Raw genomic sequence first — 15,914 nt, 5'->3', positions numbered from 1 at the left:
GTCACGTAAGAAAACAAAAGCTCTGAGCAAGGCAACCTATGCAGCATGAAAATGACCTCTGCTAATCACAGGTTTCACCTTCCATCCTTGCCAGACTGATGACTGGCATTCATCTGCAACAATGCAAGCTGAGAATAATCTTCTCTCATAGAAAAAGAGAGGGCAGGCTCCAAAAGAGGCTCTGTGATCTTTAGTATGGAAGTATTGACCTCAGCCTCCACCCCCAGGGCTGGGCTGACTGGAATGGGTAAGTCTGCCCTAAGAGATCCAGAGAGACTTACTGGAGGCATTGTCATTTGTGGCTGCCTGTGGACTTCCATGTAAACATGACAGGAATGCACATCCAGAGGGTCTAGGGAGGTTCTGCTCCTCCTATTATACTCTGTCCTCACCTGGTATGTGCCCAGTTTGGAGTCCCCAGTTCAAGAGAGACAGGGACCTGCTGGAGAGAGGTCAGCAGAGAGCCAAGAGGATGAGTGGGGGATGTGAGCATCTCCCCTCTGGAGAGAGCCTGAGAGCCCTGGGGCTGTTTAGTCTGCAGAGGAGAAGGCTGAGAGGGGATCTGAGCAATGGCTATAAATACCTGAGGGGTGGGGGTCAAGTGGAGGGGGCCAAGCTCTTTTGGGTGGTGCACAACAAGAAGCCAAGCAGCAATGGATGCAAACTGGAACAGAGAAGGTTTCAGCTCCACAGGAGGAGAAATTTCTTTGGAGTGAGGGTGCCAGAGCCCTGGAGCAGGCTGCCCAGAGAGGCTGTGGAGTCCCCTTCCCTGGAGCCTTCCCAACCCCACCTGGATGCATTCCTGTGTGGACTGCCCTGGGGGATGCTGCTTTGGCAGGGGGTTGGACTGGATGCTCTCTGGAGGTCCCTTCCAGCCTCTAATGTTCTGCAATTCCCTGTTTTTGTAATCTTCTCTTTGAGAAGCTGTGCCAGAGGAGGCCTGGCCTGGATGTTAGGAGGAAGTTGTTGGCAGAGAGAGTGATTGGCATTGGAATGGGCTGCCCAGGGAGGTGGTGGAGTCCCCATCCCTGAAGGTGTTTAAGAGGAGGCTGCATGAGGTTAGTTAATTAGAAGGTGTTAGGTGCTAGGTTGGACTGGATGAGCTTGGAGGTCTCTTCCAACCTGGTTGATTCTATGATTCTATGATTCCAGCCTGGTTGATTCTGTGATTCTATGATACATTGAACAGAACTTTGTTGTGCAATTCTACCTTAAATTAGAGGTCTTTTCTAACCTGCTTAGTTTTGTTGATTCTGTGATTCCTTAGGTCCTTAGCAGGCAGCAGTATCTACAGGAGCATGTCTGAGCACACTCCAGTACCTACAGGAGCAGGCCTGAGCAAACTCAAAACTGAATTCATTTATTTTGATGCAGAACACTTTTTCACATCTCTCTCTTTTGCTGTTCTAATGTTTGTAATTTGCATTGAAGCCACTCAAGTGGGATGTGTTTAGAAGCTGGAAACTTCACAGGGAAAGAGAAGAAGTCTGATCTTGACAATGCACATCAGAGTCTGAACTGTGTTTGCCAGAACAGCCACACAGCTCTGCATTCTTTCTGGGAAAGCAGTTCCCCATCATTGTGTTTCTAATGGAGGACTCTGGAATTGGGAGGAACTTTGGCCTACTCTCTTATCTCCATAAAAAAGGCACCAAGAGTGAAAGTTATTTCACTGGGAGCACCTGGCAAGGCCTTGGCAGAAACAGCATCTCAGGTCTCACTTCTTGCACTGCACAGAGCCTCACTCATCACATGGCAACAGAGTCACAGAACCACAGAGTGCCAGGGGCTGGAAGGGACCTCCACAGCTCAGCCACTCCAGCCCCTGCCAGAGCAGCATCACCTGCAGCAGATCACACAGCAACACATCCAGGCAGCTCTGCAATAGCTCCACAGAGGGAGACTCCACAGCCCCCCTGGGCAGCCTCTGCCAGGCTTCTGCCACCCTCACAGGGGAAAAATTCCTCCTCCTGTTTCCACGGAACTTCCTCTGCCTCAGCTGCCACCCATTGCCCCTTGTGCTGGCACTGGGCATCACCCAGCAGAGCCTGGCTCCAGCCTCCTGCCACTCACCTGCACATCTTCAGAACCATTGCTGAGGTCCCCCCTCAGGCTCTCCTCTCCCAGCAGCACAGCCCCAGCTCCCTCAGGCTCTCCTCCTAAGGAAGACCTTCCACTGCCTTCAGCATTGCTGTGGCTCTGTGCTGGACTCTCTCCAGCAGTTCCCTGAGGTCCTTGTTGAACTGAAGGGCCCAGAACTGGACACAACATTCCAGCTGCAGCCTCAGCAGGGCAGAGTAGAGAAGCAAGAGAACCTCTCTCAACCTCCTACACAGAGCCCTTCTAACCCACCCCAGGATACCACTGGCCTTCTTGGCCACCAGAGCACATTGCTGGCTCATGCTCAGCCTCCCATCCATTACAGTTTAAAAAGAGATGGGGAGGACCCTGAGCAATGTCTCTGGAGCAGTTAGAGCAGTCAAGGATTCGTGGCTGCTGGCAGAGGACCTTAGTGCCATGGTCTGGTTGATTGGCCAGGACTGGGTGCTAGGTTGGACTGGATGAGCTTGGAGGTCTCTTCCAACCCGGTTGATTCTATGATGCTGTGATTCTGTGATTCTTTAACAGACCAGGAAAATGAGGTAAAAAGACAATGGGATATGAACAATTAGATAAATACAAATCTTTTAAGCCCTTGAAATCAGTCATGCATTACTGAGAGTTTATTCTGGCTAAGAATAGAGTTAATGTAATGTACAGGATACAACAGAAAATTCATTCACTGCTGTAATAATTTATAAGCACCAGAAATAATTGAATCACAGGCAGATTTTGTGGGCCTGTGCATTAATAACCTTGCACAGTTATACAGGATAGAGGTAAAGCAGGCAAAGATCTACCAGCCTGCACTAAACTCCAATCCACAGTGTCTCTTTTGTACTAACTGAAGAGAAATCAAAGCTCAGCCAGTTCCAACCTCCCCACCAAAGGCAGGGACACCTCCCACTAGAACAGGTCACTCAAGCCTCATCCAAGCTGGCCTTGAACACCTCCCTGGGCAACCTGTGCCAGTGTCTCACCACCCTCAACCTGTGCCAGTGTCTCACCACCCTCAACCTGTGCCAGTGTCTCACCACCCTCATCCTGTGCCAGTGTCTCACCACCCTCACTGCAAACAACTTCTTCCTAACATCCATTTCCAATGTCCCCTCTGCAACTTTAAACCCATTCCTCCTCATCCTGTCATGACAAGAGTGACAATAGTCTCTCCCCAGCCCTCCTGCAGCCCCCTTCACATCCTGCAAGGCCACTCCAAGGTCTCCTCCAAGCCTTCTCTTCTCCAGGCTGCACAGCCCCAACTCTCTCAGCTCAGAGCAGAGCTGCTGCAGCCCTCTCAGCATCTTGGTGGCCTCTTCTGGACTGGCTCAAACACTTCCATGTGCTGCTTGTGCTGGGGGCTGCAGAACTGCCCCCAGGACTGCAGGTGGGGTGTGAGGAGAGCAGAGTATGAGAGGGTTCTTACCCTTCTTTTGGTGCACTGAGAGAGTATTCACGTCAAAGGAAATGCAACAGCTGCTGTTGGAAGCTGTGTCTGAAGCAATTGCTGCTCAACCATCACCAAAAACTGCCCAGCAGTGAAAGAGCTACTCTGGCACCTGCTGAAGCAGCTCAGAAGAGATCCCATTCATTAAAACACTACATCCATACCACCATTAATCAAGTCTGATACAAACTATCAATCTAATACTGCCTCCCTTAAGCCCTTACTCAAAGGCACTAATTAGCATATCTGTTGACTGCCTCTGAGTTGAACTCTGGGCAAATGCAATCAGGAGCAATAAGGGAGGAGGGAGTTAGACTGCAGTTTAGTCATTTAAATGCAGCCTCTGTGGTTGTTTATGAGGACCTAAGCAAAACAAGGTCAAAGACCCTGCCTGTGGCTGCTGAACTGTCAAAGCGGTCTGAAGTGCATTAATTGGGCTGGATGAGAACTTTCACCTCTGTCACCTGCCTGTTATCCAGCCCCAAAACTTTAGATGGGCCCTCCAATGCCTTGGCTTGTCCTGACATTACACTGAAGAGGGCTTTAAGGAACACGAACAAGCATAACGTGGAGCCAATTAGCCCAGAAGGAGCAGGATGCTTTAAATGCTGTAATTAATGAAACATTAACCTCTGCAGGAGCAAAACAACAATGCAGATCACTTCACCCAACACATCTGTTCTGTTAGCCATGTACTTCCACCACAGACTTCAGGAACACACTCTTTCAATTTACTGCTAGTGACTGTGCATCTGATATGGCAGAGTAGAAACACAGAACCACAGCACCAAGCCCAACCTAGAGCCCTGCTCTGCAAGATTCACCTTAAACCATAGCCCCAAGCACCACAGCCAAACCCCCCTGAAACACAGCCAGGCTGGGTCACTCCACCACCTCCCTGGGCAGCTCATTCCACTCCCTCACCATTCTTTCCAGGAAAAGCTTTGTCCTAATGTCCGATCTAAACCTGCTCAGCCTCAGCTTGAGGCCATTCCCCCTTGTTCTGTCTCCATTTAAGCAGAGGCTTAGTTACAAGACAGCTCTCAGCTTCCAGGAGCAAGATCAGTGAAGCACTGGAAGGGGCAGTGCTGCCACAAGTAGTGACTGGCCAAGATGTGTTTTGCCTGCGTGGCAAGGCTCCAGGCACTCACTTCAGCAGCAAGAGCAGTGCTGGCTTTGAGCAAGAAAACAATTAATAAGCCAAGGTGTGCTAAGGACATCACTGCCAGGTCCCAAAGGACATACCTGGTTAAATGAGACTTACTGGGAAAATTACTGTCTCCAGTTCTGGAGACCTCAATTCAAGAGAGCTACTGGAACATGTCCAGAGGAGAGCAGCAAGGCTGGAGGGGCCTGGAGCAGAGCCATTAAGCTTGAGGCTGTGTCCCCTTCTTCTGTCCCTGACTGCCTGGCAGCAGAGCCCAACCCCACCTGGCTACAGCCTCCCTGCAGGCAGCTGCAGGCAGCAATGAGCTCTGCCCTGAGCCTCCTCTGCTGCAGGCTGCACCCCCCCAGCTCCCTCAGCCTCTCCTCACAGGGCTGTGCTCCAGGCCCCTCCCCAGCCTTGCTGCCCTTCTCTCCAAACACCTTCCAGCACCTCAACATCTCTCTGCAATTGAGGGGCTCAGAACTGGACACACCACTCAAGGGCTGGCCTGAGCAGTGCTGAGCACAGGGGCAGAACCTCCCTTGTCCCACAGGCACTTCACACTGTGTCCCCTTGTTCTGCTGCTGGTTGCCTGGGAGAAGAGACCAACCCCACCTGGCTACAACCTCTCTTGAGGTATTTGTAGCCCAAGACTTTCGTCTTCTCCCTGTGCTCAGCTTTCCCCCCCAGCCCCAGCAGAGGGAAGAGGCCAATGGGACCATGCCTGGGCAAGCCAGGATGTGTATCTCCCATGACAGTAGTGACACTGGATACAAAGCACTCCCAGAAGAGAAAGCACCTTCAAGAAAAGAGAAAGGAGACTGCCAAGGTGCTACTCTTGCTCAAGAACTAGGGGCAGGTACCCCAGGGTGCTGCACTTTGGCTACAACAACCCCATGCAGAGATACAGGCTGGGGTCGGAGTGGCTGGAGAGCAGCCAGACAGAGAGGGATCTGGGGGTGCTGATTGATACCTGCCTGAACATGAGCCAGCAGTGTGCCCAGGTGGCCACGAGAGCCAGTGGCATCCTGGCCTGCATCAGGAATGGTGTGGCCAGCAGGAGCAGGGAGGTCATTCTGCCCCTGTACTCTGCACTGGCTAGACCACACCTTGAGTGCTGTGTTCAGTTCGGGCCCCCCAGTTTAGGAGGGACATTGAGATGCTTGAGTGTGTCCAGAGAAGGGCAACGAGGCTGGGGAGAGGCCTTGAGCACAGCCCTACGAGGAGAGGCTGAGGGAGCTGGGATTGGTTAGCCTGGAGAAGAGGAGGCTCAGGGGAGACCTCATTGCTGTCTACAACTACCTGAGGGGAGGTTGTGGCCAGGAGGAGGTTGCTCTCTTCTCTCAGGTGGCCAGCACCAGAACGAGAGGACACAGCCTCAGGCTGTGCCAGGGGAGATTTAGGCTGGAGGTGAGGAGAAAGTTCTTCCTTGAGAGAGTCATTGGACACTGGAATGGGCTGCCCGGGGAGGTGGTGGAGTCGCCGTCCCTGGAGCTGTTCAAGGCAGGACTGGACGTGGCACTTGGTGCCATGGTCTGGCCTTGAGCTCTGTGGTAAAGGGTTGGACTTGATGATCTGTGAGGTCTCTTCCAACCCTGATGATACTGTGAGACTGTGATACTCTGCAAGCTGTGTCACTGCCAAGGCTACAGCTCTCCAGACACTCACTGTGTGTGTACTAGAGCTGAGAACAGAGCTAACCTCAGCCACCTGAAACCCCACCAAGCTTGTGAGGATTCAAATGCAGTGGGCAAGCTGCAGCTTCCTTTTATTGTTATGACCCAATTCAACACTGCTTGATTAATTTTATGGAACCAAAATACACCAAGAAGAAAGCAGAGGGAATATATTACCGTGTATAAAGTGGGCAAAACATGATGATGAAATCAAAGTTATGGACCTTAAAAACTGCTCCTTGGAAGTATCATTTCATTTATGTTGTTTGTTTTTCAGCCATCATTGTGCTGGACAATAAAAGGCCAATAAGTATTTGGGAGGAATTAAAGAAAAGAAAGCTTTTTATTAGATTAAAAAATGAAATTGCATTTCTGTGTAGAAGTACCATAAAATGTGGTGCTCCACAAGGAGTTCTCTGAGCTCCTTTTTCTCTTCCCCATGTCCAAATCTAATTATGAAATTTTAGTCAAGATAATACCTGTACTTGTTGCAGACATAAAATCAATTGGCAGTAAAACTGCACAGAAATATCTTAGCAGGACACAGCATATTAGGAGAGTGGGAAAACTGAGGCAGCTCCTTCTGTTCCAGCAGGACAAGGGAGGTTCTACTGCCCTGTGCCCAGCACTGCTCAGGACACACCTGGAGTGCTGTGTCCAGTTCTGGGCTCCTCCATTCAAGAGAGATGTTGAGGTGTCCAGAGCAGGGCAGCAAGGCTGGGGAGGGGCCTGGAGCACAGCCCTGTGAGGAGAGGCTGAGGGAGCTGGGGGGGTGCAGCCTGCAGCAGAGGAGGCTCAGGGCAGAGCTCATTGCTGCCTGCAGCTGCCTGCAGGGAGGCTGTAGCCAGGTGGGGTTGGGCTCTGCTGCCAGGCACCCAGCAACAGAACAAGGGGACACAGCCTCAGGTTGTGCCAGAGGAGGTCTAGATGGATGTTAGGAGGAAGTTGTTGTCAGAGAGAGTGATTGGCATTGGAATGGGCTGCCCAGGGAGGTGGTGGAGTGGCTGTGCCTGGAGGTGTTGAAGCCAAGCCTGGCTGGGGCACTTAGTGCCATGGTCTGGTTGGTTGGGCAGGGCTGGGTGCTAGGTTGGGCTGGCTGAGCTTGGAGCTCTCTTCCAACCTGCTTGATTCTGTGATTCTAGAATGTGCAAAGGACGTTGTCTGTGTCATGTGCAACACACCAAGGATTACTTGATAAGTTTCTAAGGAGGTTCACAGGATATTACTGGTTGGAAGGGACCTCTGGAGAGCTTCCAGTCCAACCCCTGCCACAGCAGGAGCAGAGAATCCAGCACAGGTCACACAGGAACACATCCAGACAGGGCTGGAAAGGCTCCAGAGAAGGAGACTCCACAGCCTCTCTGGGCAGCCTGTGCCAGGGCTCTCTCATCCTTATGCTCAAGAACTTCTTCCTCCTGCTGAGCTGGAGCTTCCTGTGCTGCAGTTTCCATCCCTTGCCCCTTGTCCTGTGGCAGGGCACAGGTGAGCAGAGGCTGTCCCTGTGCCTTCCTTCCTGATCCCCAGCCCTCAGCTCTTGACAGACATTGCTCAGATCCCCTCTCAGCCTTCTCCTCTGCAGCCTAAGCAGCCCCAGGGCTCTCAGCCTCTCCTCCTCAGGCAGTACACAGTCCCTTCAGCACCAGTTTGGAAGAAATAGAGCCTCTTTAGTGCAGCAGAAGTAGTGGTAATGCAGAGATTGTTTTGAAAGGGACCAGCATGAATCCAAGAAATCCTCTTTTCATTTTGCTATTAATTTATCACTGCAAGTAACAGCAAGGGATTAAAATAAAAGTCTGCCTTGCACAGCTCTCTGTCTCAAAATGTGTGTGTTTATGGTTATAGATAATAAAATAACACATCAGAGCAACTGGAGACCAGAATGGAGGAGTGAATTACCCATAAATACATCCAGGCTTCTCAGAAGTCAGCTCTAAACTGCCATTTACGACCCCTGTGTCTGGTCAATGAGGTTATTCACCTTTTCTCCTACCACAGGCTGAAACTATGAGATGTGCTTAATCCTCCCATCATGGCACATTATTGAGGCTGCAAAAGCAGATCCTGTGCAGCCAAGGCTTAGACAATCAGCACTGCACCCTTGAGGCTGGCAACATCCCAACCACAGCACTGTTCCACAGCGGCACAGAAGCACAGAATGGGTTAGGTTGGAAGGGAGCTCAAAGCTCAGCCAGGTCCAAACCCCTGCCACAGGCAGGGACACCTCCCAGTAGAACAGGTCACTCAAGGACTCATCCAACCTGGCACTGAACACCTCCAGGGATGGGGACCCCACCACCTCCCTGGGCAGCCCATTCCAATGCCAATCACTCTCTCTGACAACAACTTCCTAACAACATCCAGCCTAGACCTGCCCTGGCACAGCTTGAGGCTGTGTCCCCTTGTTCTGTCCCTGGTTGCCTGGCAGCAGAGCCCAACCCCACCTGGCTACAGCCTCCCTGCAGGCAGCTGCAGACAGCAATGAGCTCTGCCCTGAGCCTCCTCTGCTGCAGGCTGCACACTCCCAGCTCCCTCAGCCTCTCCTCACAGGGCTGTGCTCCAGGCCCCTCCCCAGACTTGCTGCCCTGCTCCAAACACCTTCCAGCACCTCAACATCTCTCTTGAATGGAGGAGCCCAGAGCTGGACACAGCACTCAAGGTGTGGCCCGAGCAGTGCTGAGCACAGGGGCACAAGAACCTCCCTTGTCCTGCTGCCCACACTGCTCCTGAGCCAGCCCAGGATGCCATTGGCTCTGCTGCCCACCTGGGCACTGCTGCCTCCTCTGCAGCTCCTCTCTCCCAGCACCCCCAGCTCCCTTTCTTCCTGGCTGCTTTCCATCCAACAGAGCAGGGACATACAGTCTAGCTCAGGTCACACAGGAACACATCCAGACAGGGCCTTGAACATCTCCAGAGAAGGAGACTCCACCACGATCTGTTTTAGCAGATCACAAAGGAAAAACTCCACACATATATATCTATATATTGCAAAACTACCTAGAGGGAAGAAAGTCACTGAAGCTTGAAGGTGCCTCCCATCACCAGTGAAATACAGTGCCAGGGTCAGGCACAAAGGAAAAGAAGAGGTGGGGCATTAGGGAGAAAAAGATGGAAAAAACCCTCACTCAGTAGAGAAAGGGGGGGGGGAAAGGAGATTCTTTATCTGCAAAGTGTTCTATTGAACTGGAGGAACATTGATCAGACCTCTCCAGCCTCGGCAGTGCCCCACGGCAGTGATCGATCAGGGGCGGCGAATGCGCCGCAGAGCACAGCCTTGTGCCGGATGGGGAAGAGAAAAGGGAGAGGAAAGGGAGCAAAGTGCATTTAAAACACATCTAACTTGGAGACACACTCCACTGCTGCCTTAATGACTGCCTGAGTTATTGCAGCACGGGGGATGAGGACAGATTACCCCGAGGAGAGCATACCTGGCTAGATTGAACGCGTCATCGATCAAGCCTGCTCGATTGCTGACAGAGATAACCTGTGAGGGGCAAGCACAAAAATGAGACCCTTTGGGGGGATGAAGCAGCAAAGGCTCACCAGGCAAAGCAGATTTTCATAGAAGCACAGAATGGGTTAGGTTGGAAGGGAGCTCAAAGCTCAGCCAGCTCCAACCCCCTGACATAGGCAGGGACACCTCCCACTAGAACAGGTCACTCAAGCCTCATCCAACCTGGACTTGAACAACTCCAGGGCAGGGAGGTTGTGGAGCACAGAAGCACAGAATGGGATCTTTGATCACATTGGGTGCTTCTGTGCTCCACAACTTCCCTGGGCAACCTGTGCCAGTGTCTCACCACCCTCACTGCAAACAACTTCTTCCTAACATCCACTTTCAATCTCCCTTCTGCCACTTCAAACCCATTCCTATTCTCATTACAAGACCTTATCAATAGTCCCTCCCCAGCCCTCCTGGAGCTCTCTTCAGATACTGCAAGGCCACTCCAAAGTCTTCTGGAAGCCTTCTCTTCCCCAGGCTGCAGAGCCCCAACTCTCTCAGCCTGTCCTCATAGCAGAGTCCCTTCCCAGCCTTCCTATAAATAGTCCCTCCCCAGCCCTCCTGCAGCCCCCTTCAGATACTGGAAGGTCACTCCAAAGTTTCCTTAAAGCCTTCTTTCCCCAGGCTGCAGAGCCCCAACTCCCTCAGCCTGTTTTCATAGTAGAGTCCCTCCCCAGCCCTCCTGTAGCCCCCTTAGATACTGCAAGGCCACTCCAAGCTCTCCTCTTCTCCAGACTACGCTGATCTCCTGTCCTCATAGGAGATTTTAGGGATGAGAAGCTCACCTCGTGGTTCCTTGTTAGCTGATTAATTAGCAGCCTCCAGTTCCTAGTATCGTAATTGACTCTGAAGTATCCAGTCTGGTTGATGTTCCCCAGCAACCAACTTGCCTCTTCCAAAGCAGGAATTCTGTGGTGCTCTGGAAACAAAGAAGGAGGTGGGAAGGAGGGGACTTGGGTTTTCCATGTGTAAAACGCTGTAGTGAACCCAAAATGCTAACAGATGTGTTAAACTCTCTGCTCTTTCACATAGCCATGAGGGCACCAAGACTAACAAAGCCATTGTGTTTGGTTCATCACTGCCTTTAGCCGTCCTGATGGAGGGGGGCAGCAGCTGACATCCCTGTGAGCTGCCTTTCACCCACACACAACTCCCAAGGTGTGGGGTTTTGTCCCTGCAGGCAGTATTTGCCCCAGAGGTACCTGGTTTAAATCTGGCACCTTCATTCTAGTCATGCTAAATGACAACTCCAATAATTCGATGGACATCCCAGAGAGAGAAAACTAAGCCCAGGCTGAAAAGGAAGAAAGAGAAGTTCTGAAGGGTTTCTGCATGCAGTTGGTGAAGCTTTTACACTGGGCTTTAGATTCCACTGTTTCTAGCTGTACAGCTTCTAGCTACTAATGACTGAGACAGCTCCCTTTAGAGCTAGAGAAGCCAAGCTTGTGCCAGCTGAGCAGTTCTTGCTCTTTCCCTCTCTCTTTAAGTGACCACTTTGTGGCTGACAGCCTGAATTTCTTCCAGCATCTGTACAGCCAGCCCAGTCCACAACTCTTCAGGACCTGGGAGCCTCCTTGCAGTCAAGAGCACATATTTTGAAGCACGGAACTGTTTCAGGCAGGAAAGAGCTCTAAGATCACTGAGTCAACCTAGCACCAGCATGGCCATGAAACTGTGCCCCAGACAGCCATGTCCAAGCTGCTTCCTGAGCACCTCCACAGACACTGCCTCCACCAGCTCCCCAGGCAGCCTCACCCTTCTTTCTGCAAAGACATTTTCCTGATCTCCACATCTGAACCTCCCCTGGCAGAGTTTCAGGCATCTCCTCTCATCCTGTGACCCGATGCTAGTGGGAAGAGAGCTCATGGTAGACAGCAAAGGGGTCTGCCCTCAGCCTCCTCTTCTCCAGACTAAATGATGCCAGTTCTCCCAGCTGCTCTTTGTAAGGCCTGCTCTCCAGACCCTTCCCCAGCTCTGCTGCTCTTCTCTGGACATGCTCCAGCACCTCAGTGTCTTTCATGCAGTGAGGGGCCCCAAACTGAGCACAGTATTTGAGGTGCTGCAAGCACTTCCCCGCTCCTGCTGTGGCTGCACCTTTTCTAAGGCAGTGAAGGGGTAAAGACAGTGGAGGTCCTGGTGGATGGAAGGCTGCCAGTGAGCCAGCAATGTGCTCTGGAGGCCAAGAAGGCCACTGGCATTCTGGGGTAGGTTGGAAGGGCTGTGGTTAGGAGGTCCAGAGAGGTTCTCCTCCCTCTCTACTCTCCTTGCTGAGGACACACCTGCAGTACTGTGGCCAGTTCTGGGCCCCTCAGTTCAAGAACGACACAGAACTGCTGCAGAGAGCCCAGCACAGAGCCACAGCAGTGCTGAAGGCAGTGGAAGATCTTCCTTAGGAGGAGAGCCTGAGGCAGCTGGGTCTGTGCTGCTGGGGGAGGAGCAGCCTGAGGGGAGGACCTCAGCAGTAGTTCTGAAGATGTGCAGGTGAGTGGCAGGAGGCTGGAGCCAGGCTCTGCTGGGTGATGCCCAGTGCCAGCACAAGGGGCAATGGGTGGCAGCTGAGGCAGAGGAAGTTCCATGGAAACAGGAGGAGGAATTTTTTCAGTGTGAGGGTGGCAGAAGCCTGGCACAGGCTGCCCAGGGGGGCTGTGGAGTCTCCCTCTGTGGAGCTATTGCAGAGCTGCCTGGCTGTGTTGCTGTGTGATCTGCTGTAGGTGATGCTGCTGTGGCAGGGGGCTGGACTGGCTGAGCTGTGGAGGTCCCTCCCAGCCCTGACACTCTGTGGTTCTGTGAATACATAAATGTGCTTTACAATAATTCCACCTGGGAATTGTTTGGTGTGCTTGGAGCTCCTCTAAGTAATGAATGGGGGAGGGGGGAAGCTAAGGATATGGTTTAACAATCCAGAGACACGACCTAGTAGCCAGACTCACTGAAGAAATGCTTCTGCTGCAGCCTCACTTGTAAAACAGAGGTAATTTCTGGGGAAACAGTAGATGACTAAGGCTAAGAGATAAAAGTTATGCTCCTCTAGTGACACATCTCTGCAGCAAACACACAATAAAAACTATCATTTGAAGGTGCATAAAACCCACAAAGATCATCAAGAGCCTAATCCTAAAGCCACCTCATTAGATGCTTAACTTCAAACTCATCCACTTGCACAAGGCACACAAATTCAGACCAAAAGCTGCAGGATCAGGGAAGAAGAGTCCTCTTCTGGCCCACCTAGCTCTGGCAACATGAAAAATCTCTTAAAAGCAGACTTTTCAGAAGCATCATGCCCAGAATACCTCAGTTGTGGCCTCTTCAGCTGTTGCTGCTCTTAGGCAGTGCCTGAGTTACACCATTTCAGTTCAGTCGTACATGAGGAGTGGAGAAAAACAAATAGCCCTGGGCTTAGGGCAAGGACTGATTACACCCACTGGGTTATCTGTGATGAATCACTGAGGAGACACAGCCTGTAGGAGCCAAGGTGTCCTTCGGAGTCACAGAGAGGCTGGAGGCGACCTCCACAGCTCAGCCACTCCAACCCCTGCCACAGCAGCATCACCTACAGCAGATCACACAGCAGCACATTCAGGCAGCTCTGCAATAGCTCCAGAGGGCACACTGCTGGCCCATGCAGAACTTGCTGCCCACCAGCACTCCAAGGTCTTTCTCCATGGAGCTGCTCTCCAGCAGGCCACTGTGCACTGCTTCTCACCCATGCTCTTCTCCTGCAAACTAACCTCTAAATGCCACCATCCCTGGAAGCAATTATGTGCAGCTGGTTAACCCCTGCACCTCTGCCATTCCCAACAGTGTCCCAGGTGGGCTCTGGGCACACATTAATCACTGTCTGGGCAGATGAGCAGGTTAAATGAAACCTTCAGCATCAGCTGTCATCGACAGCTCTAAGCCAGCCCAGTTTTTCCCTCCCTGGACTATTTGCATTCAGTTTTGATCTCTGAATCAAAGAAATCCTCTCTGCTTTAATCCAGAACTGAGTGCTACTTGCCAGGCAAATCTGAGCAGCTCAAAGCCATGCAACAGCTGTGCAACACCTCCAGCTCCTATTACTCTGATGGAGAACACTCCCTCTTCAAAACCCCATGGCATTATTGCTGGTTGGGTCAGTTTAAACCCAACCACAGCCCCTTGCTATTATTGGGGTTTTTTTTGATCAAACCACTCTTGTTGACCTCCTCCTGCAACAGAGGACAGGAATCTTTCAAGCCTTTCCAGCTCCAATCAGCAGGTAGTTATTTGAAGGGACTGCCTGATGCATGTGCTTCACACCCTCCTATATAATTTGCTGGAATGGGATGGTTGAGTCTGTCAACTCCCCTGTTTTCCTAGGAAAGAAATTCTTTCTCTGGCTGATTGCAGCACTGAAATTTCTCTAACACCAGGGTAATTTCTGCACTTGCCACAATCAAATTTATTAGTTTCCTGTTAAAAGTATTAGGGGAAAGGCAGTCATTCAGAGTTAAACCCTGCATTAACCCATTCCATGGCTTTCTAAACAACAGCAAGGGTTTTACTTGGGAAGAAATCAATCTGCAGTGGTCTTGGTTCACACCTCGAGATTCAATCCAAAACATATCCAGCTGCATTTGATATCACAGGGAGGCAGTTTTAACCTTCTCCCACCAGAAAGTGCTTGTCCATGCTTTGCCTGCTTCCCTCAGAAAGCTTCCCTTTTGCCACATACATGCAGAAGATACTTGGGAGCAAATGGTTCAACTTCACATCTGTTTTGGACTAAGAACATCAGTTAGGGTCTGATTCCTGCCTGCAATCTCACCATCGTCATCTGACCTGCTGGAAGGCAGTGAAGGAAAAGGCCTTGGAGGTCCTGGGGGATGGGAGGCTGAGCATGAGCCAGCAATGTGCTCTGGGGACCAAGAGGGGCAATGGCATCCTGGGGTGGATTAGAAAGGCTGTGGTAAGTCAAGAGAGGTTCTCCTTATCCTCTGCTCTGCCCTGCTGAGGCTGCAGCTGGAAAACTGTGTCCAGTTCTGGGCCCCTTAGTTCAAGAAGGACCTCAGGGAACAGCTTGAGAGAGCCCAGCACAGAGCCACAGCAATGCTGAAGGCAGTGGAAGATCTTCCTTAGGAGCAGAGCCTGAGGCAGCTGGGGCTGTGCTGCTGGGAGAGGAGAGCCTGAGGGGGGACCTCAGCAATGGTTCTGAAGATGTGCAGGTGAGTGGCAGGAGGCTGGAGCCAGGCTCTGCTGGGTGATGCCCAGTGCCAGCACAAGGGGCAATGGGTGGCAGCTGAGGCAGATGAAGTTTCAGGAGGAATTTTTTCAGTGTGAGGGTGGCAGAAGCCTGGCAGAGGCTGCCCAGGGGGGCTGTGGAGTCTCCCTCTGTGGAGCTATTGCAGAGCTGCCTGGATGTGTTGCTGTGTGATCTGCTGTAGGTGATGCTGCTCTGGCAGGGGGGTTGGAGTGGCTGAGCTGTGGAGGTCTCTTCCAGCCCCTGGCACTCTGTGATTGTGTGAAGTGAGAGACATTCCTCCAGCTGGTGCTGCCTGCACATGGCTTGAAGCCCTGAGCTCTCCCAGCTCCATCACAGGCAGCAGTGCTGATGGAAGCCTGCTCCGTGGGCAGCTTGCGAGGGAGGGCTGAGTTGAGGGCAGAGCTCTGCACTGCGCCACTCCAGCGCTGACAGCAGCGTGGGCTAAACACAGCTCTACTATTTCAAGTGTTCAGACTCACAGCTGTTATTTTAACTCCTCCTTTTATCACACACCCCCCCCCAAGCATACCAGGGAATTGGTTTATGCTGGTAGAACTCCTGCTGGGAGAACTGGCTCCATTCTCCTGCAAAAGTAACTGAACAAGTGTAGCACAATTTCATGCCAGCCAAGTGACATCTTTCTGACAAAGAAAGTGCTCCCTGAGGAATTCCATCAGAGTACTTTGCAGAAGGAGGTGAGCTCCAACTAAAGCCTGCTCATCCTTCTACAAGGAACTTTTAATATGGGGAGAAGGCAAACCAGGGAAAGAAAAAACCAAACTTCTTTAAATCTCACTTCACAGAATCACAGAGACACAGAAACATTC

The 15,914-nt window shown here is 51.7% G+C and overlaps 1 protein-coding gene across 1 annotated transcript in view; it reads right to left on the bottom strand.

Moving 5' to 3' along the window:
• Positions 1–15,914, bottom strand: part of TRHDE (thyrotropin releasing hormone degrading enzyme) — a 212,249-nt gene that overhangs the window by 38,884 nt on the left and 157,451 nt on the right. Inside the window, exons 11-12 of the mRNA XM_064166663.1 lie at positions 10,652–10,785; positions 9,793–9,848 (exon numbers count right to left, since the gene is read on the bottom strand). Coding sequence (XP_064022733.1) covers positions 9,793–9,848; positions 10,652–10,785 — 190 coding nt within the window. The remainder of the gene's footprint in view (positions 1–9,792; positions 9,849–10,651; positions 10,786–15,914) is intronic.

Source organism: Pogoniulus pusillus, chromosome 27, assembly GCF_015220805.1.
Source record: "Pogoniulus pusillus isolate bPogPus1 chromosome 27, bPogPus1.pri, whole genome shotgun sequence".
In the NCBI taxonomy this organism is placed as follows: Eukaryota; Metazoa; Chordata; class Aves; order Piciformes; family Lybiidae; genus Pogoniulus; species Pogoniulus pusillus.
This window is presented reverse-complemented; position numbering and strand designations above follow the sequence as displayed.